Here is a 22,137-nt window from a genome sequence, read left to right as displayed (position 1 = left end):
TATTAAATATATATATAAATATATTAATGTAAAATACTTTGGCCTATTTACAGTGTATTGTTGCAATAAATACATGTTAATTTTTATCATAATATGATTCTTACAGAATACACTACAATTAAAATATAAAGGAATATTATGGATAAAGTAATAACGGCACTAGTGTGTTACAAGACCGCCACTCGACCAAGATATCGCATCGCTCCTCGACCCTTTCGATGTTATATTTAACGACATTAGAAACTTCGCGACAGAAGTAATGTTTCAAAAGTAATTAAAATCAATTTTTACGTATTCTTGTTTTTGTTTTATAAATAAACGAATGTAAAACGAAGTTTTTCTCTTGCCCGGATTTATGTACCATAACTTTGACAAAAAAAAAAAAAAACCTTCAATGCAATTATTTTGAATGACACAGAAAGACAACAGTTATAATAAACCGAAAAATGTGTGCATGAAAAGCTAAATGCAATTATTGGCACTTAAAAATGAATCACAGTACGGTGTCACATTTTAAATCGGCTTTAGCAAAGCAATAAAAAAGATGTATGCAACTTTCAGTTGCAAGGAATGATTACTGCTGTTTTAAATTAAATGACATATTTTTCTTGGTGCTGTCAGCTCTATACATTTAGATTATAATACTACTTATCATACTATTAACGGGACCAAATTTGCACCTTTATGATTTTTTAGCGATCAAATGCAAAGCGATTTTCGCGGTCTAGCAGCATTCCACATTTCTAAAACTGCATATAACAAAGATATTTAGCAATCCCTCCACGTGTTACTTTACAGCGAACATTCGCACAATTTTTGGAAATTTCTTTAACCAAAATGAAAAACACCTATTGAAATATGAACCTACGTGCTTTACCTTAAACAGTTGTAATGCCATAGCAGTAAACCGATTCCCAAACAGTATATAGTCTGTAGAAGGGACAAAACGCTGACAGGTTCTACCCAATTCCAAATGTCTGGTTGGATACTTTACAAATTTACTTTGCATCATGAAAGACTTCCGACTCCAAGTAAATATCGCGAGATTTTCAAAACTCCAATCGAAATGGGATGTGTTTTCATTTCTGTGCCCTGGTAAGCAGACAGGCACTGCAGTGCAGTTAGTTATAGGTGTGTTGTGACGGTGAGATGGGTATTGTTTTTGCAACAGGAGTCTTTTTATCTAGATCGGCATTCAAGTTTGAAAATTGCAAATAGCATTTTTAATGCACGTAGCAAAAAGTGCGTGTTTTTACTTAATAACACATAAAAATACATTGAAGTAGTACGGAGAATGTATTGATACTTTACAGAATACCGTTTGCTGTTGACGCAGCTTTACCATAAATTATGGAATGTGACTCGTGCTGCCATTGTATGGTAAGTTTTCGACATGGTAGTTACGACACCTACCCTTTTAGGTAAATGCCATGGTAGCAAAAGATAATTGTTAATAACAATAATAATGTTTGCCATACACAATTCACTTTGAGTAAGGCAGTCGACAAATGATATCAAGATCCCTGCTCTTTTTATTTGAGATTAGTTCAAAATTGTTGCTTAATTTGATTATTTTTTAATATAAACATCTTACGATTGGATACATTATTTCCAGAATGTGAAATTAAAAGATTAACCCTTTTCTTATATTATTTCTGTTCACGAAATATGCCTAAGTAGCTTTAGCCGAGCAAAATAAAGTGATAATAACGATGTAGTGTAAAATATAGCTACTGTTTTGTGCAGCTGGCTAAGTTAATTGTTCTGGAAGTAAAAGAGTCTGAACACTAATCTGTAGTGTGCTTTAAGAAGCAAGCTCGTTCATTTACATTTTCCTCTGATGATTTGAGTGATCTTGATTTTCCCAATAGGAATAAAGTTGAAAATATACAATCAGGTTGTAGTTAAAGGAATGATTATTCAGGTTCAAATCATCCCAGAAAGAATTACTACAGTATATTATGAGTGGCAAATATGTCTAATTTTATCACAAAGATGTGTCCACTCATCTCCAAAAAGTTCAAAAGATAGCACAAAATTATGCAAAGCTTTGCTCAAGGTAGAATTACCATAAACTCATGCTCCCTCATTCTGAACATATCCATATTATGTATTGTTGTTATTATTCAACTCTCCTTGTAGTCAAGACATGTGGCATCCTGATTTTTCCATAAACAGCATATGCTTCAATAATTTGGGTAATGACTTATTTAGTTTGAAAGACAAAATGAATGTACACAAAATGCTTGAATGTAGTTTGGCTTAACCCTGTTTGACAAGATTTCACTAAACCTTTTGAAGAGAAGCTCATTAGATTCATCCATCCATCTATCCATTATCCAACCCGCTATATCCTAACTACAGGGTCACGGGGGTCTGCTGGAACCAATCCCAACCAATACAGGGCACAAGGCAGGAAACAAACCCTAGGCAGGGTGCCAGTCCACCGCAGTCATTAGATTCTGTGACATAAAATATTTTAATAGTACGGTATATCTGTTGATTGTTTTTTGTTTATATTTATTATATTGCACATTCTGTTGCATTTGTTGCTTTTAAGTAAGGTTCCCCCCTCTCTGGGGTACAGAATCTTGTTTCACGTCTTTTTTGTTCATTTTTGAGTTGTTTATTTATGTTAGTGTAATTTTTGTTAATTATTTGCTTTATTCCTGATGCATGTGTTCTGTTCCATTTGTTTTGTGGATGGATCCCCAAGAAAATATATTTTTTATTCTTTTATTTTATAATGATGCTGAGCTTACCCTTGTTACTTGCCGAGTTTGAGAGTTTCTCCTCTAGTGGGCATTTTGGGACTTTTTGGGACTTTGTGCTTGGGAATGGTAGAGATTCAAAACAGTAATCTAGCAGAGGAGGAGCATACAAACAAGATGCAGTAATTCTTAACAGTGGAAAACCTCACAGATTTTAGTCAAAGCTATTATTTGATTTTTATTAAAACATTTAACCTGCTTTGAAAAGCAATTTTATTTCCTCTTATTTGATCTTCCTGCTTTGGAATGTAGATGAGCTTCTTTTGTTCCAGTTTGGTTCTTTCTTTCTTTCTTTCTTTCTTTCTTTCTTTCTTTCTTTCTTTCTTTCACCCAGAAACTGTTTGCAGGACTTATCTCAGCCTAATACAACTTCTTCACATCAGAACACCCCCCAAGAGGTTTATTCATTCTTTTACCCAAAATGGAAAAATAACAAACATAGTAAGTAAAGAACATGGTGGTGCAGCATTTTAAATTGCTCTAGAGACCCGTGTTAAGTTAATGAATTAGAGGCTGCAAGTTCTGGGTGATTATGCAAGGTTTGATCAGGTGTGATCTTGACGGGGTATTCAAGCAATATCCATGAACCCAAAACACATCATACAGGTTCAGGTAAATAAAAAGAATATGATTTATTAACAAAAAAGGGCGTTTTGCTTAAGTATATAGTTGGACTGGCAAGTACAAATAATAAAAACTAAAACCTCTCTAAAGGTCAGCCCGACTCTAAACTCACCATACCTTTAGTCAGAGAGACTTTAAACAATGGTCCATTCATTTAATGAACCAAATACCTCCTTCTTTGTATAGACTCTGGGGACTACAGTGCTTCCACACTGCAGATGACATCTGTACTATCGGAGCTTCACCTAATTGGCTCCAGCATTACCTCAACATCCCAGTACCATAAAGGTATGTTGGTGAGGAGAACATTGTCAGACCTTCCTATCTATGACTTGAGAGGGAAGAAAAAAATAAGTGTAAATGATATACTAATGCATTTGAAAAAAAAGTGCGATGAACTGTTTTGTGACCGTGTGTTTTTATTTATTTATGCACAGTATTTACTGTGTCCTGCGGTGGGCTGGCGCCCTGCCCGGGGTTTGTTTCCTGCCTTGCGCCCTGTGTTGGCTGGGATTGGCTCCAGCAGACCCCCATGACTCTGTAGTTAGGATATAGCGGGTTGGACAATGGATGGATGGATGGATGGATTTACTGTGTCATGAACAGGAGTCAGGACCATAACAAAAAGGGGTTGAGGCCTCCAAAAAGACCACTAAAACAGGCCAAGATGTTCACCCACCTATCAAAAACAGCTTTACTCCAAACTAACCGGTCCACTACTACTATCTGCAGGCTTCAGCCTAAACAGGCCCAATAATAATGAAACTGGCATTTAAGTTCAAAAATAGTAAAGAGAGTGTGATCTCAAAAATATCTTACAGGGGCGAGAAACTGTAAAAACTTTGGCTTATAAAGATATTTAGAGGAAAGAATCTTTATGAATAAAGATATTGTATGACAAAAAGCGGCATCCCGTCCAGAAAGGAGGATGGTTTATTGGGCCAGAGTGGAATGACGAACAGATTGGCTGCTGGAGGGGAAAATTACTTTGTGCTCAGCTAGTGTAAAATGATGGACAGACCAGTTGAAGCCAAGAGCTGGGAGCTGTGCCATCCCCTACACAACAGGTGGTTGTGGTCCTCGTATGGTAGCCCAGTTGGGATACCCGCAGGAGTAATTGAGAGAAAGTAGAACACTGTTGGGGTCCCTAGGAATTGATAGAGGGCACTGTCAGGTAGGACCTTCCTGCTTTCTGCATAGCCCAGAAGTGTTTCCAGGAAGACACCACGTGGCACCGAAAGCATTCCCGGGTTTGTCTTAAAAGGGATCCCACTTGCCTCACATCAAGGAGTCAGAGTCGGGAGGCAGCAGGCAACACTCAACAGGAGGAAGAAAGGAGGGAGAATTGGTGTATTTATTGTGATTGTGCAACTGGTCTTGAAAAAGTGATTTGGAAACATGCTTTGTATAAATAAATAAATATTGTTTATTTTATCCTAAAAACGTTTTGGTTATTGCTGTGTCTTGGGTTTGGGGCTGTGTGTTGTCCCCTGGTGGTTACAATATTTATTTAAAAAACACAAAAAAGAAGCACACATTGGGAAAAGGCAAAATAAGGGCAAAAAAGGATTTGCCTAAAGTGGCAATCCAAAGCAAACAAATCCAATCCTTAATTTAATATAATCCATAGTAATCCTAAAAACAAAAGCAAGAAATGCAGGAACCTGAACCAAAAAAAAAAACACTCTACATACAATTCCAACAGCAATGAATGAACAAACAAGGGTATTGCTTCCCAACTTCAATTACAGGCTGAGAGCAGTCCCTTAGCAGTAATGTAAGGGTGGTCCCACCACTTGGGGCTCCACCCACAAAACACAAGAAACATCAGAGAACAAAACAAGGCATATGGATACTGAAAAAAAATTAACAAAAACTACATAAAAACATAAGACGTATTTAAAAATAAACAAAGTAGACAGAAAAATGGAAAGAACAGATAAATATAACGGCACTGTATATGTTAAAGACATATTTTTGTTTGGGAAACTTATATTTTAATGCAGTCAAGACAAGATGAGTAAATCTAAGCAACTAGTTGTCATTCTCCATTTTAATATACTGTATGTTAATTCATTTTTTGTGATCAAATTGTTTTTTAAAAATTAATAGAAAATATAAACAAGATCATTTGCTAAAACTAACTATAAAAATGGGTAACAAAGAATCTTGATGCACATAACTCTCATAACCCAACCTGTCCTCAACCTTCAAAAATGTGGTCCTCTGAGGTTATAAAGGCAATGATGCTGTTGTGGTCAGGTTAAAGAGGCATGACAAACACAGCAGGTCCAGAACCAGATAAAAGCATATAATGAATGAATAGATCATCAAGAAAGGTTGCAGTTATGACACAGCTGGCCCCACAGTATACTTACTTTTTACCACTGATGCTGATGCCATATTGAGCAGCGCTTCAGAACATTCAAGCATGACTCAATTAAAGAAAGAGGCATACCAGAAATTAAGAGAGAGAGAGATTATTTCTGCTTTTTCCTGCACATTCAAAAAACAGGTGAAGTTAAGGGACCAGATTTAGAGAATGCAATTTTCATTTCAAGGAAGTATATGGAAAAACAAAAAGGGATCTGAGGAGCGACCATTTAACATCCATCAGCAATTCAGAAATAGTTGTCTCCATACAATAAGGCTTTTTCAAGGGGATGGAGAATGCAGAAAGAAAGAGATAGCCCTCCTTGACCCATAAGGCATCTCCAAATGTAGAAATTACGTGTGTGGTTTAAGCTTATTAATAAAGCAGTTTATAAAAAGATGTAACTGGAAAATGATGAAAAAAATAGTGGATCTAGAGAGCTATCTCAACAGATGTCCATCTGCTGTCAATGGTCACTTGTTCCCACAGTAAATTACAATCCCTGTGTCTTCATACAGTGCATCTGGAAAGTATTCACAGCGCATCACTTTTTCCACATTTTGTTATGTTGCAGCCTTATTCCAAAATGGATTAAATTCATTTTTTTACTCAGAATTCTACACACAACACCCCATAATGACAACATGAAAAAAGTTTACTTGAGGTTTTTGCAAAGTTATTAAAAATAAAAACATTTAGAAATCACATGTACATAAGTATTCACAGCCTTTGCCATGAAGCTCAAAACTGAGCTCAGGTGCATCCTGTCTCCCCTGATTATCCTTGAGATGTTTCTGCAGCTTAACTGGAGTGCACCTGTGGTAAATTCAGTTGATTGGACATGATTTGGAAAGGCACACACCTGTCTATATAAGGTCCCACAGGTGACAGTTCATATCAGAGCACAAACCAAGCATGAAGTCAAAGGAATTGTCTGTAGACCTCCGAGACAGGATTGTCTCGAGGCACAAATCTGGGGAAGGTTACAGAATAATTTCTGCTGCTTTGAAGGTCCCAGTGAGCACAGTGGCCTCCATAATCCATAAGAGGAAGAAGTTTCGAAACCACCAGGACTCTTCCTAGAGCTGGCCGGCCATCTAAACTGAGCGATCGGGGGAGAACTACCTTAGTCAGGGAGGTGACCAAGAACCCGATGGTCACTCTGTCAGAGCTCCAGAGGTCCTCTGTGGAGAGAGGAGAACCTTCCAGAAGGACTACCACCTCTGCAGCAATCCACCAATCGGGCCTGTATGGTAGAGTGGCCAGACGGAAGCACTCCTTAGTAAAAGGCACATGGCAGCCCGCCTTGAGTTTGCCAAAAGGCACCTGAAGGACTCTCAGACCATGATAAATAAAATTCTCTGGTCTGATGAGACAAAGATTGAACTCTTTGGTGTGAATGCCAGGCGTCACGTTTGGAGGAAACCAGGCACAGCTCATCACCAGGCCAATACCATCCCTACAGTGAAGCATGGTGGTGGCAGCATCATGCTGTGGGGATGTTTTTCATTGGCAGGAACTGGGAGACTAGTCGGGATAAAGGGAAAGATGATGACAGCAATATACAGACACATCCTGGATGAAAACCTGCTCCAGAGTGCTCTTGACCTCAGACTGGGGCGACGGTTCATCTTTCAGCAGGACAACGACCCTAAGCACACAGCCAAGATATTAAAGGAGTGGCTTCAGGACAACTCTGTGAATGTCCTTGAGTGGCCCAGCCAGAGCCCAGACTTGAATCTGATTGAACATCTCTGGAGATATCTTAAAATGGCTGTGCACTGACGTTTCCCATCCAACCTGATGGAGCTTGAGAGGTGCTGCAAAGAGGAATGGGTGAAACTGGCTAAGGATAGGTGTGCCAAGCTTGTGGCATCATATTCAAAAAGACTTGAGGCTGTAATTGCTGCCAAAGGTGCATTGACAAAGTATTGAGCAAAGGCTCCGAATACTTATGTACATGGGATTTCTCAGTTTTTTTATTTTTAATAAATTTGCAAAAACCTCAAGTAAACATTTTTCACGTTGTCATTATGGGGTGTTGTGTGTAGAATTCTGAGGAAAAAAATGAATTTAATCCATTTTGGAATAAGGCTGTAACATAACAAAATGTGGAAAAAGTGATGCGCTGTGAATACTTTCCAGATGCACTGTATTACAGATGCTTTTACAAAGCACTGATAATTTACAAATATTATGTTATTTTTTGGCCACTTATTTTAATCTAATGAGTTTGCACTTCATATGTATGAATATATTTGTTTGCTACGCACAGTTTGTTGCAGTCTGAGACACCCATTTGAAGTTGTCAGATTCAAAGTAGCTTTCTGTTTCTACTTATTATTGTTTGAGGGCTCCAGAATTAAAATATATATATACAGTATTAATTTTAGTGTCATTTTACTGGCTATTTTTTATATTGACTGGTATTTCAATTGATCGTTGTAATTTCTTTAAAAAGTGTGAATGCTTGTTAGATATCAGGAGGGGGGGAAGAGATTTTCCATTTATCTGGTTTTAATACTTGCTTTTCCCCCATTAAATTTTTCCTAATAACTCGAGTCTGTTCCAGCAGCTTTCCTGAACTTAATATGGAATGCTGTTATACCTGTGCCCACACATTTTCATTTTGTTGCCATTTAACTTTACTTGCATACCAGTGGATTGTAGGAGGTAGTAGAGGAAATCCTGAAAGAAACCTGAGAATTGTTTCCAAGTCCACTGGAGCTATGAGGCAGCAACTCTAACCAATGGGTCACCAGACTGCCCACTGAGGGATGTTACCAAGCCAAATTTTAAGAAGATGCTGCTAAACAAAGGGGCAGGCAAATAGCTTTAAATTTGCCTGTAACTACTAGAATGTCCCTGATTTCCCTAATAAGCAGCAGCTCAGGGATGGATTCTGATTTCACAGTGAAACTGTGAGCACAAAAATGAAAAGACACAGTAACCAGAACTCTAGTGTTGCCTTTTTGTACAATGCCAAGGCTAAATCGCCACACATAAGAGAGACAGAAATGACTTACAGATTTGCTGTTTGTGTTTTTTTGATTTACTTTGGGAGTCTGGCTCACCATTCTGTGAAAGCAGAGGACCTCCACTGTGTTGAAGAGCAAAATGACTCTCACAGTGTTTGTTATAAGTTTGTTAGACAGCCTTTAAACTGGACTGAAGCCCAGAAATTCTGCCAGAAGAATGGACAACACCTGTTAAGAACAATAGACTGGAGGGTGCAGAAAACCCTTTCAGGGAAACTGGAAAGGGATAAAGCCTGGTGGGTAGAACAGCATCAAGCATCAAACAAAGAACAACATGGCACGTCTAAGAGCACACCCAAAGGTGAGTTTACTTGAATGTTACTAAGGGCACTGTATCTAATTATTGCATGAAAAATTTTGTTAAATACTTCATGAAAGCAAACTTGCAAAATATCATGTATATAAATATACAAATTAAAGTTTCATAAAATATATTAATTAGATATTTCTCAAGTTGGAATCACTCACAAGTTTTAAAGTATTTAATAGAGAGGACCCTAGTTTGGGATTTTACATAATAAATGCTGTATACAGTATGCATATACATGAATATATATATACTGTATATGTACATGTATATATATACAGGTATCTGTATATACTTTACAATATATTTTTGCACTTATTTGGAAATACATATAGCAATAGCCTTTCTTTTGTCTTATTCTATCTTTTTAAATTTTTCAAGTATTACTTATCCTTTCATTAATATGTACAAAATCCAACTCTAAATCATTATCATATTTACTTAATCCAATTCAGGATAGTGGAAGAAATAAGCCTATACTGGCAGTACTGGTTCCAAGGTTGGAATCATCCCAGGATGGAATGGCAGTGTATTAAAAAGCAAACTCCCTCACACACTCACACAAGCTAAGCTAACACACGTCTTGGTGGAGGAATATCAGAGTACCCAGAGATAAACCCATGCATACACAAGGGAATTTAACAGCGAGGTTTGAAACATCATCACTCAGCACTGAACAACTGTGTAGAAAACCTGCTAATTTCATTTCAACATTTTGTTTTGGCGATGCATTATTATTTGAAAATTATATGAATTAGAGAGCAATTTGAATGTAATTTGTGTTATGACACGATACTGTACATTATGTCATCAAAGCCATCTAAATGAATGCTATCATGCATTTTATCTATCAGTTCCCACTTTACCATTGTGAAACCTATGCAAGCAGAATCAGGCTCAAGTCAGTAATTAATAATTACTCCTCAATGGAGCTCCAAGCCTTGACAGAGCATACTCACACACACATACCTACTTCCACTAACTAACCTAACATGCACATTTTTAAGATGAGTAAGGAAACCATAGTATCCAGTGAAATCCCAGGTGAAAATACGGGACTGAAAACCCCACACAGAAACTGCATGTGTAGGAAATAAAATCTAAGTACCTTAAGCTATAAGGAAATTGCACACTAGTGCTCTATTGTGCTATCCATATGTATTTTAAAAGTCTCAGAATTTTGTTAAGAGGACCAAATTTCCCATGATACTGTTTACACATCTGTGGCAGAGGTTAGGAGCCAGCACTGATACAGCGATGAGCCACCTCAGGATCCCAGAATAGGACCCGAGTCAGCCGTACAATGGGTGGCACCTCAGCTATTCTGACTGACAAAAAGTGACTGAGTTTAATTTTATTGTACAGTCATTGTATGTGTTAATTAAACTGAAACAAATACCATTTCTAACTTTGCAACATAGTAAACAGCATATGATTTGACAAGATCCACTTTCAGTTTCAATATGCAATGTATCCCAAGATACCTATTCTAATAAGAAGACTTAAAAATGAATTGACAAAGGTATACTGTATATGATATGCTTAAATGTAACCATCGAAGAGTAAATGAGAATTGGTTATACCGTCAGACAAGCTAATAAGCACAGGGAGCTTTAGGATATAAAGCACAATTTATTTCTCATTTTAAAGTGTAATTTAAGATTAATTCATTATTTTTTATTTGAGGATGTATGATTGCTTGTCTTTCATATTTTTGGCATACAAATCTTAAAATAAATTTTGTTACCATGGTCCCAATTTTTTTTTTAGTTTTAGAATGTTCTGTCTATAAATGCTGCATACAGAATGCATATACATGAATATATATACTGTATATGTACATATATATACAGTATATATATATATATAAATATATATATATATATATATATATATATATATATATATATATACAGGCATCTGTATATATTTTACAATATATTTTTGCACTTATTTGTAAATACATATAGCAATAGCCTTTCTTTTGTCTTATTGTATCTTTTAATTGCAGATTTCAATTTTTGAAGTATTACTTGTCCTTTCATTAATATGTGTAATATTTCAGAGCAAATGCAATATATTTTAATTAGCTATTTTGAAACCAAGATTCTTTGGTCAGTTTGGTCACCTTAACAATTTAGCAGAATTATTATTTTTTCCCAGTGTTAACATTCTGTTAAGACAGCTGCTTTAAAGACAGTTTTCATTTAAGTCTGAATCAAGTAAGATGACACCTCTAAACATTATGGAAAAAAGATTGCTCTTCTAAGGACCATTTCCATCATTTCCATAGCATTTCCATGCTCTGTAAGCTTATACTCACTTTCTGTGCAAACACTATGGCCTTATTTGATTTTTACTCCTCTTTTTTCTTTGGAAAACAAACTTTAACTACTTACAGTCTGAAAAGAAAAATCTGATCAAATTTGCTATATTAGCTAACTTCTCATGAGAAAGGAGGCACAGATACAGTTCCATTACATCTGATTACACATTCATGATCCATTAAAAATAAACTGAACTCTGTGTGCTGGCACCCCGCCTAGGGTTTGTTTCCTGCCTTGTGCCCTTTGTTGGCTCCAGCAGACCCCCGTGACCCTGTAGTTAGGATATAGTGGGTTGGATAATGGATGGATGGATGAATCTAATGAGCTTCTCTTCAAAAGGTTTAATGAAATCTTGTCAAACAGGGTTACGCCAAACTACATTCAAGCGTTTTGTGTACATTCATTTTGTCTTTCAAACTAAATAAGTCATTACTCAAATTATTGAAGCATATGCTGTTTATGGAAAAATCAGGATGCCACGTGTCTTGACTATAAGGAGAGTTGAATAATAACAACAATGCATAATTTGGATATGTTCAGAATGAGGGAGCATGAGTTTATGGTAATTCTACCTTGAGCAAAGCTTTGCATAATTTTGTGCTATCTTTTGAACTTTTTGGAGATGAGTGGACACATCTTTGTGATAAAATTAGACATATCTGCCACTCATAATATACTGTAGTAATTCTTTCTGGGATGATTTGAACCTGGATAACCCTTTCTTTAACTACAACCTGATTGTATGTTTTCAACTTTATTCCTATTGGGAAAATCAAGATCACTCAAATCATCAGAGGAAAATGTAAATGAATGAACTTGCTTCTTAAAGCACACTACAGATTAGTGTTCAGACTCTTTTACTTCCAGAACAATTAACTTAGCCAGCTGCACAAAACAGTAGCTATATTTTACACTACATCGTTATTATCACTTTATTTTGCTCGGCTAAAGCTACTTAGGCATATTTTGTGAACAGAAATAATATATGAAATAATATAAGAAAAGTGTTAATCTTTTAATTTCACATTCTGGAAATAATGTATCCAATCGTAAAATGTTTATATTAAAAAAATAATCAAATTAAGCAACAATTTTGAACTAATCTCAAATAAAAAGAACAGGGATCTTGATATCATTTGTCGACTGCCTTACTCAAAGTGAATTGTGTATGGCAAACATTATTATTGTTATTAACAATTATCTTTTGCTACCATGGCATTTACCTAAAAGGGTAGGTGTCGTAACTACCATGTCGAAAACTTACCATACAATGGCAGCACGAGTCACATTCCATAATTTATGGTAAAGCTGCGTCAACAGCAAACGGTATTCTGTAAAGTATCAATACATTCTCCGTACTACTTCAATGTATTTTTATGTGTTATTAAGTAAAAACACGCACTTTTTGCTACGTGCATTAAAATTGCTACTTGCAAGATAATGGATGGATGGATGAATGAACTGTGTTTTTTTATATTTGCAAAGTCAAGCAATGATTGTGTAATTATGCTCCCCATTATAAAATGTATTAGTTAAGCTTAGGACCCATGCTATGGTACCATCTCTGATCTTCATCTGGTATAGTGTTCCTCTCTATTCTTCAGCATTTTTGCACTTTGTTAAACTTAATAAATTCTTTAGCTAACAAATGGCGCATGTAAGTGAAGTTCTGTGTTGATATCAGAAATTAAGCAGTCAAGTGCCAAAATTTTTAGGGAAACAGGTATGGTCTCGGTCAGAGTCGAAGAGTAGTTTCTAGCTGCCACATATCTTGATACCTGCTCCTCTGTCACAATAAACCACAGTTTACAGAATTCATGCTAATCAGTTCTTAACAATTCCAAAGTAAATCTGGTTTATTGTTTTCTTGAATTATGTTGTTACTCTTTGAGGCTATATGAAGGGCTTGTGTCAATAATAATACATTTTATTTATATAGCACCTTTCCCATGTAATGAGATGTGTGTTCCTAAATGGGTGGTTCCAGCCGTCTGGAGTTTTTTTTTTTTGGTTGTTTTTTCTGTCCACCCTGGCCATCGGACCTTACTTATTCTATGTTAATTAATGTTGACTTATTTTGTTTTCTTACTGTGTCTTTTATTTTTCTATTCTTCATTTTGTAAAGCACTTTGAGCTACATTTTTTTGTATGAAAATGTGCTATATGAAAAAATGTTGTTGATTAGAATAAACAGGGCAAATGAGAGAAGAAAGCAGAGGCATTTGTGCCTCACCTTGTAAAGGTGACAGCAAGGGCTTAGTCAAAATACTGGCAATGGTCTAATAAGAAAATGATAAACATGAGAAAAAAGAAGAATAGAAAGAAGGTTATAGAATTCAATTTGTGAGAACTATTGAAAGAGGTTCATTGTGATGGCCAGCTAGTTAAACGAAGCAAATACTATACTTTTCACTAAACAAAAACACTAAAAATACTTAAAAGATATTCAATGAAAGAAAACTTGTAGTCAGATCCAACTAATGACATCAGTAGATGCCATTAAATATATTTATATTTCCTGTATTTAATATCTCTTAACTGTTGGCATGAATATGCCTCTATACAGGTTAATTTAAATGTAATCAAATTATTTCAATTATACATTCTCCGATTTACAGAGCTTTTTAATAATGTATAATTTGCAAATAAAATGACTGAACTAGTAATGCAAATTGATAATTGAGTTGTTTATAAGAACTTAAAGTACCTATAGATTAAAGTGTACACAGTATGTGATGTTTGTAAAAGAAAATCCTATTCTCCAATTAATATGCTAGATCTCGTGGGTTCTATTCACCCTTCAATATGTAAAGACATTTAATGAGTTTCAAATTCAAGTTGATGTTTATAGGCACTGCTTTTAAAAATGGAGAACCACATGGCAAATGATTTCATTTTTATGCATAACGAATCAAATAACTGCATCAAATGTTAGATTGACACTGCAGTTTTGAAGAAAAAATTGAAGTCTACAAAACAACTGAAATTTTAAAAATGATGAAAGATCTGTTCTGCTATTTTTAACCATTATATGGAAAACATAAAAGCATATCTTTGTAGCTTCTTAATTATTAAAATGTCTTTTGCAAGATAGATAGATAGATAGATAGATAGATAGATAGATAGATAGATAGATAGATAGATAGATACATAGATAGATAGATAGATAGATTTTGCAAAACATAAAATTAATTATTTAAAAAAATGCACGTATTATCAAGTTTTAATTAGTATCTCCACTTCATTTTATCAGACTAGGCAGTTTATTGTAAATGTTCAGCCGTAGCCATAATGGGTAGCAGGAGAAACAGATGCTTAAATTCTCTCTGTGAAGTCCCTTTCAGAATTTGAAACAGTAACTGCAACACTTTAATTTTTGTTTGTGTGTGTCTGTTTGACAATATGTAGAATAAATAAGGACAAAAAACAGGAAAATAAGAGCACTGAAATCAGCAGACAGCCTTATATTAAGCTTTAACTGCACTTGGTAATTTTACTATGAATTTGTGGAAATAGGATACACTTGCTTGTAAACAAGCTGACCAGTTTTAACTGGCATGAGGGAAATTAGTTATGCGTTTCTGCAGTTTGTATTTCACTATGTAAATGTTTGTGTGCTTCAGACATTCTCTTGCACATGTTTTGTAGTCTTAGCGATCATAATGAAAGCAAACTGAAATTTACTGAAATTCACTATTAAAATGATTATAAGACTAAAAAAGTAAAAGAAGGTTGTATGAGTGAATTATATTTTAAATTGAAAATCAAACCAATCATTATCATCATTCAGCAGCATAATAAGAAACACTTGTTAATAATTAAACAAAACAGACACCTGAACTACTACAATATCAAAACTTACAGTTGTGCTAGGACATATCATCCAAAACACATACTTACCTAATCCAAGTCAAGGTCACAAGAGACCAAAGCATCAGGTGCAAAGTGGAAAAAAAAAACACTGGAGAGAACATGAGTGCGTCACAGGGCTCACTCACACAAATACTCACACAGAGGCCACTCTGCAGTCACCAGTCAACCCAATCTGCATGTTTAGAGGATATCAGAGGAAAAACAGATTATCTGGAGTAAATCTTATACAAACACAGGGAGACTGTGCAGATTCCACACAGGCAATCACTGGGCATGTAACTGGAACCCATGATGCTGAATAAGTAAAGTAGTAGTGTTATCCACTGCACCACCACGCTGCCTACTCTAGTACAGTAAAACATAATAATTGAATCATTGTTAACATTTTCTTAGTTGACAATTTTTGTGGAAGCCTGTCAAAAAGAAAATTACTGTATTCGTCTCACTCTTAAAAAAAAAAAATTCTAGCTGTGCTACCCATCTAAGACGAGTTGAAATCTAAGTAGTCAACACAGACCTCAGCATTAACATTGACAGTGAACAATGCAATGCAATGCCTATGTCTCTGTTATATGCATTTTAGTACACATTGAAAAACACTGAAAATTTTCCAAACAAATGTATCCTAAAACAGAGAAACATTGTGTGCAACTTCAATTACAGAGTAGTTTACTGTTTTACATTTACATTGAGAGACGTCAGTTCAACTGTGCATTTTGTATATTTGCCTCTTTTACTCGAGCAAAACCCGCTCTTGATGGAAAAATGTATCCCAATACAAGTTAATGGCATGCTGGGGAGAGGTGCACACGCAAGCCTCTTATACAACTGTTCATTTCTCCTGCTACTTGAGCTAATTCAGCTGTTAAAGTAAAAAATCCAAACGTCTCTTATCTAAAAATTAATGTAAAAAAGAAAGGAATTATGTGTCACTCTGTAAGCATAGAGTGAACAGATACAGCAAGTACAGTACATAGAATTTACACTGCGTTCTACTAAAAACAACAGCACAGTTGCACTATCTGTACATTATAATGATTCAGTATTTCTCTGACGCTGTAATTCACTGGCAAAGCTCCAGGTCTGCTCTCCATCATTGTCTGAAGCAGCCAACACGTTTATCAAATTTTATCTCTTCTTTAAGAACATATTTCAGAAATGTTATGTTTAAGAAGTTTGAGCTACAGTTAGACATAGACCTGCAACATCAATCACTTGAATTGTTCTCTATGGAAGCTATTGAGCCACCACAAAGCTATTTGGGGTACATTTTTAACTGCATTGTAAAGTGCTGTTAAAAGACTTGGATTTAATGTAGTCTTTCTAATGGACATAATTGCATTCTATTATCATCATTATTTATTTTTGAATATGACTCACTGTTACAGAAATATTAAATAAACAAAAATGTGATTAATGACTCTGATAAAGTAGCTAAATGAATATAAAAAAACTTCAACTTTCAGATAAGTTAACTAAGTCCCTAAACACACCTGAAAGTAATAGTATCAGTGTATTTTCTAACTTGTTACTAATTCAGATGAGGAACAGAAACAGTACATGTATGAATGAGTGTTTCAGTGTAGGATCCTGAATGGCATCATCTTTAAGATTGCTGATCATAATGAAGAGGGTTGGGGAGATCAGTAATGGGTTATGTATGCTCAGTGCTCTGAAATTAAAAGCCTACTGGGCAAAAGGACCAAAGGTTACTAAGATCATTGACTACATTTTATTTTAAGTGTTCTTTTATCATTAATATACTATTATTGCACATGATTATGAATTAAAGAGTTTTGGTTGGAGAGTATGCATTACAGTCTTAATTTAACATTTCTGTTTATTTCCAGATAAAAAGCCTTTTATCAGTGGATCAGAAATGAAGAGCAGTCAATCTGACCAATTCAGTTTCTGTACATATGTCATCTTGGACCCTGTATTCAAGCTAATTTCTTCATCAAACTGCAGCCAATTGCTTTTCTTCATTTGTCAGCATAGTATGTTGTTTTCTCTTATAATTCCTTTGCTAAAACCAGTCCTTGAAATAATATTATATTATAATTACCTAACTTACCAAGGTTTTATTATCTGGGATTGATATGGCACTATTATCACTAGCCTGCAAGAGACACACAAGTAAGAATTTAATTGTACTGTGTACATATAACAATAAATTTTTACTTGAAATTAAATGTATTGTAATTGCTGATTGCCCTGTCTCTCTTTTTCATGACAAGCTGTGGAACTGGACCAGGACACAGACAGGCGGACAACGGTTTCTCACCCAACACACTAATTTTATTATATATACTATTTACAAAGTTCAGTGCACAAGCCCAGTGCTTCCAGCACCGATCCCCCAAAGTCCAGGCCTCACAGTCACAAATTGCCTTTCTGGCCGCCTCCACTCCTCTCCTCGAGCTCCTTCCTCTTCCACCCGACTCTTGCTAATGAACGAAGGGAGGCGGCCCCTTTTATCCCAACCCGGATGGGCTTCAGCTGCTTCCCGCCAATCCCCCGCGGACACAACCCTGTGTGGCGGAAGTGCCAGCTGTGCACCCGGAAGCCCTCCGGGTGTCCCCAGTCTTCTTCCCCCCAGCACTTCCTGGTGTGGCGGAATTGCTGAGGTCCAGGGTTCTTCAGGCACCGGGGCACCACCTGGCGGTGGCCACGGGCTCCTACAGGGTTGGGCTTCCATGCCCTCTACCCATGGACCCCAACACAACCAGGGCGGTCGCCCCCTCGTGGTCTGGAGGAGGCACAAGCCCTCCTCCGGTCCTCCTGGGCGTCCCGGCTCCACCCCCAGCCGCATTCCACAAAGCATAAACTGTAAGAGCATCGTGTAATTTCATAATCTAAAAATCTCTTCCTTCTTTCAAGTGATATTATCCCTTGATTTTTAAATTCTTCCAGGATTGAACTTTCTAACCAATTTCTCCCTATGCCTTCTGAGAACCCACTTCTTTCCATGATACTGTAGGACTGGTTGTACTCTCTGTTATTTTACTCTACTTTGGACTTTTGATGGACTTTTCTAAATCACCCTGGCTGTAACTTGCTGTACTCTGATTTATAACCTGTTCCTTGGCTTTATACTCCTTGACCTAAATGCAGCACATTACACCTCCTTTGTTTGTGTCACAAATAATACAATATTTTTTCCACCTATATATTTTCTGGAAACTACAGTTGGAGGTTTATGCACATCTCATTTGCACTTTTTGACTTCTTTTCTTTAGTGTGTCATAGTGTATTGATGCAGCCCAGCATTTCAGTACCTACAGCTCACAAGCCTGAATCTTTCATTTGCTACCAACTCATAATAGTTAGTGCCAAAACCATTGCATCAGAAGACCAATCCTTAGGTGTGTTCCATTTGCTCATTCCTGTAAAGGGGAAGGAATTATCCTGTTCATGCCTTTCTGGACAGAAGTCAGAACCTATTACAAGAGTTTCTAGCACTCTTAAAACAAGGAGCCAATATCCTTGGAATTATATTTCTGTTTATTTCCAGAGACTATTAGTCATTAGAGACATTGTACTCAATCACCCACAATGTTTTGATTTTTTTTTACCACCTAGACCCTCAAGACAGTCTCATTGTACGGAAGAGGAGCCTGGTTGTCCAAGGAGATGTTCTTTCATCAGCTTTATCTACTGGACCTCTGGCAAGTAACAACAATTCATACAAAGCTAGTTTGGAAATAATTTCCTATTCAAAAAAATGTCAATATCTTGTGCTAAATTCATATTTAGATTAAACTGAGTTCTAACTATATCTAAAGTACATTACATATTTTTTTCTGTGAAGTTGTATATGGAAATTTGCACATAGCTTATGGTATAATTCACTAAATTGACAATGTAGCTCAAATATTATAACACCTTGTATGTTTTTATAGAATGAATTAGAAAAGCCTTTTCAATAATATTGCGTGTTTCTAGGTACTGTTTAAAGGTGTCTTCCTCAACAAAACCCTAATAAAACATTTTGAGGCCCAATTAATCCTGTTAAGGGTTATCCTATAAGCACTGAGCTCAAGGTGGGAAAGAGGGTTAGTCCATTACGGGGCTTCTTCAAAAATTAAATAATAAAGTAACAGTTTAATGGCAGAATTTCCTATATATAGTCTAAGATAAATATTGTAATTAAATATTTTCTTTTAGTCTTTTAAAACTCAGCACTTGTTTTGGAAACTTTACATAAAATACCCTGACCTTTACAGAATTCTCTGTAAATGTAATTTATTGTAAGATATTGATTTATTATTAATTTAATTAATTTATTATTATTTCACCTTATCAGAAAATTCCAAAAGCTACAAGTACATTTTAACTGAGTTCATCAATGTTTTCAATTTATATGACCAGTAGGCTATCTAGTTGCTTTTAAATAATTCTCCTAAAGGACAGTCAGATGATCAATTATTCATTATTGGGCTAAACACAAGGTATATTTTCAGGGAAAGAATGAGTGGTGAGCTGAAGGTTGGTTTAATCTATCTTTAACTTAACACACTGATCAGTGCAAATATTCCTTTTGAAAAGCAGCAGACCACACAAAATTATGTATGTTTTGTAACAAGCCTGTGATGAATCGAAAAGTAAATTTCAGTATTAGGACATCATTGTAAGTTACACCATTGTATTTTTCATTAAACTAAAATTAAAGTAACATCTTAGAAAGCATCTTTTTTTTTCTTGAAAAATTCACACATTAAAACTGACTCTGGATAGTAACATTTAGGGAAATAATATATATAGAATTTATTTGAGGAAAGTTTCATGCTTCATTCAGGAAAAAAATTAAAAGCACAGGTTGTCTGAGAGAGGCTCTCAAACAAAGATTTCAGTTCTTGAAATGTGATGCTAACATAAGAACATAATGATGCTATCTATTACCAAATTAATAAAGTTCAAAATGTACACAAATTGCCTCAAGTATTTTGATATTCAAAGTACAAAAACAAAGTTATTCTTTGCTAAATTGTCATTTTTTTCTTTTGCTAAAATCTGAGTGTGCACACTTTCGTAATAGGAAATAACAACAGATGTGATGGAGAGTTTTCCATATGACATGTCAAAAAGAAGCTTGACCAGTTATGTTAATACAGGTGAGCATTTCAGACTATTTATAAATACTATGAAGGATGATTAATGGATACATTAATTATGGAGAGCTCACATATTCATCATTGCCATATATTGTGACAGTTTTTATTTTTGTAAAAGTGCTAGTAACAATTGGAGTTTGAATTGCATTGAAGAAATAGCTTTTTAAAGATATTATGGCGTACAAATGCTCATCTGTTCTGCTGTTGTGATAATAATTTTTGTTTGTAGATGACTACATAAGATATCAGGACAGTATTGCCAAGACAGAAATAAAAGTTGAGAAAAAAGTCATTATATTAAGTCTATATTAAATGTTACTGTTTTAAACACACTTTGATCAGAGCTTTGCCTAGGAGGCAGGAAGATAAATTTGTGGCCCTATGTATATAGTTTTTTTTATTACTAAAATTAAAAATAATTTAATAAAAGTAAATAAATAAATGATTTTTAGAACAAAATTAATTTATTAATCTATACTAATAAAAGGCAAAGCCCTCACTGACTGACTGACTGACTCACTCACTCACTCACTGACTCACTGACTCATCACTAATTCTCCAACTTCCCGTGTAGGAAGCCTACTTACAAAAGTTAGGCAGGTTTCATTTTGAAATTCTATGCGTAACGAACATAACTGAATCCTACTTACATACATATATACGTCCATAGCCTGCAGCTCAGTCACCGTGTGAGGCGGAGTTGCGTCTCCCATCACCACGCCTCCCACGTAGTTGGCTGCCTGCCTATATAGCGTCCCCCATCCCCACGCCTCCCACGTAATTGAGTGCCTGCCCATATAAGGCCGTCTGTCAGCAGCAATCCAATTGACATACTGCCGCTACAAGGCATTTGTCATGCCTAATACGAATACGATTTTCACGAGATACAAGTTTAGTAAGAAGACGCAAGGTATAAACGAGACTTTTGATCACTTTGTAACGGAGTTAAAATTGCTGGTGAAGGACTGTGCTTATGCAAATGAAGATGAGATGGTCAGGGATAGAATAGTGTTTGGCACAAAGTCAGCAAAAGTGCGAGAGAAACTTTTAAGTGCCGGGTCTGAGCTAACATTAAATAAAGCCGTGGACATCGCAAGATTGCACGAGATAGCACAACCACAGCTGAGAACCTTCGAAGCATGCACTTCGAGCGGCTCACGTGACTTGACTGTGAACGCAGTATGCAGACAAAAAACAACAGCTCCAAAGAGCACTGAACAAAAAATGCATTACACAATTGAGAAGGCAGCAAAAGAATATGAAGCGTGTGACACATACAAGCATATTCTTAAGTGCAGCTACTGCGGAAACAAAGCACACGGTGGAAAAAGTCAATGTCCAGCTAAAGGAAGACAGTGTAAAAAATGTGGTAAATTGAACCACTTCACTAAAGTTTGCAGGACTGGGAAAGGTAAACCCGTGCATCCCGTGTGTGATGTCTCAGATAAAGAGGAAGACGAGCTGTTTATTAATGCAGTAAGAAAGGAATAACCCTCTGAATCTGAACAAGCCTTTGTAGACATATCAATAGGAGAGCAAGGTGTAAAGCTTAAGTTTAAATTAAGTTCATAGACACGCTGCCACTAAATATTCGCAGGCAAATCCACAACTTAATACCGAGAATGCCTGTTAAACATCTTAGATTCATGAGTAACGATTTGGGTAATGAAACCTGTTATCTTTACAACGGTTGACAAACACGGAATGTA

The 22,137-nt window shown here is 35.8% G+C and overlaps 3 protein-coding genes across 5 annotated transcripts in view; 2 read left to right on the top strand and 1 right to left on the bottom strand.

The window, feature by feature from the left end:
* The window catches only part of dhodh (dihydroorotate dehydrogenase), a 39,380-nt gene extending 38,353 nt beyond the window's left edge, over nucleotides 1-1,027 (bottom strand). For all 3 annotated transcript variants that reach the window (XM_039763303.1, XM_039763302.1, XM_039763301.1), the window contains exon 1: nucleotides 878-1,027. Coding sequence is in view for 1 of the 3 variants with exons in the window: in XM_039763301.1 (XP_039619235.1) it covers nucleotides 878-1,012 (135 nt within the window). In the remaining 2 variants the exon portion in view is untranslated. The remainder of the gene's footprint in view (nucleotides 1-877) is intronic.
* A 7,675-nt stretch (nucleotides 1,028-8,702) lies between these two features.
* LOC120534871 (lithostathine) lies at nucleotides 8,703-19,075 on the top strand. The gene is made up of 3 exons (XM_039762386.1): nucleotides 8,703-9,108; nucleotides 17,165-17,311; nucleotides 18,897-19,075. The coding sequence occupies exons 1-3, from the start codon at nucleotides 8,703-8,705 to the stop codon at nucleotides 19,073-19,075; spliced, it is 732 nt and encodes a 243-aa protein (XP_039618320.1).
* A 1,282-nt stretch (nucleotides 19,076-20,357) lies between these two features.
* pkd1l3 (polycystic kidney disease 1-like 3) overlaps nucleotides 20,358-22,137 on the top strand; it is a 37,466-nt gene continuing 35,686 nt past the window's right edge. The window contains exon 1 of the mRNA XM_039762460.1: nucleotides 20,358-20,428. Within this exon, the coding sequence (XP_039618394.1) occupies nucleotides 20,371-20,428 (58 nt within the window). The 5' untranslated portion in view covers nucleotides 20,358-20,370. The remainder of the gene's footprint in view (nucleotides 20,429-22,137) is intronic.

Source organism: Polypterus senegalus, chromosome 9 (assembly GCF_016835505.1).
Source record: "Polypterus senegalus isolate Bchr_013 chromosome 9, ASM1683550v1, whole genome shotgun sequence".
NCBI classification, from domain to species: domain Eukaryota; kingdom Metazoa; phylum Chordata; class Cladistia; order Polypteriformes; family Polypteridae; genus Polypterus; species Polypterus senegalus.
The sequence above is the reverse complement of the archived record's forward strand: the minus strand, read 5'-3'. Positions and strand labels throughout refer to the sequence as shown.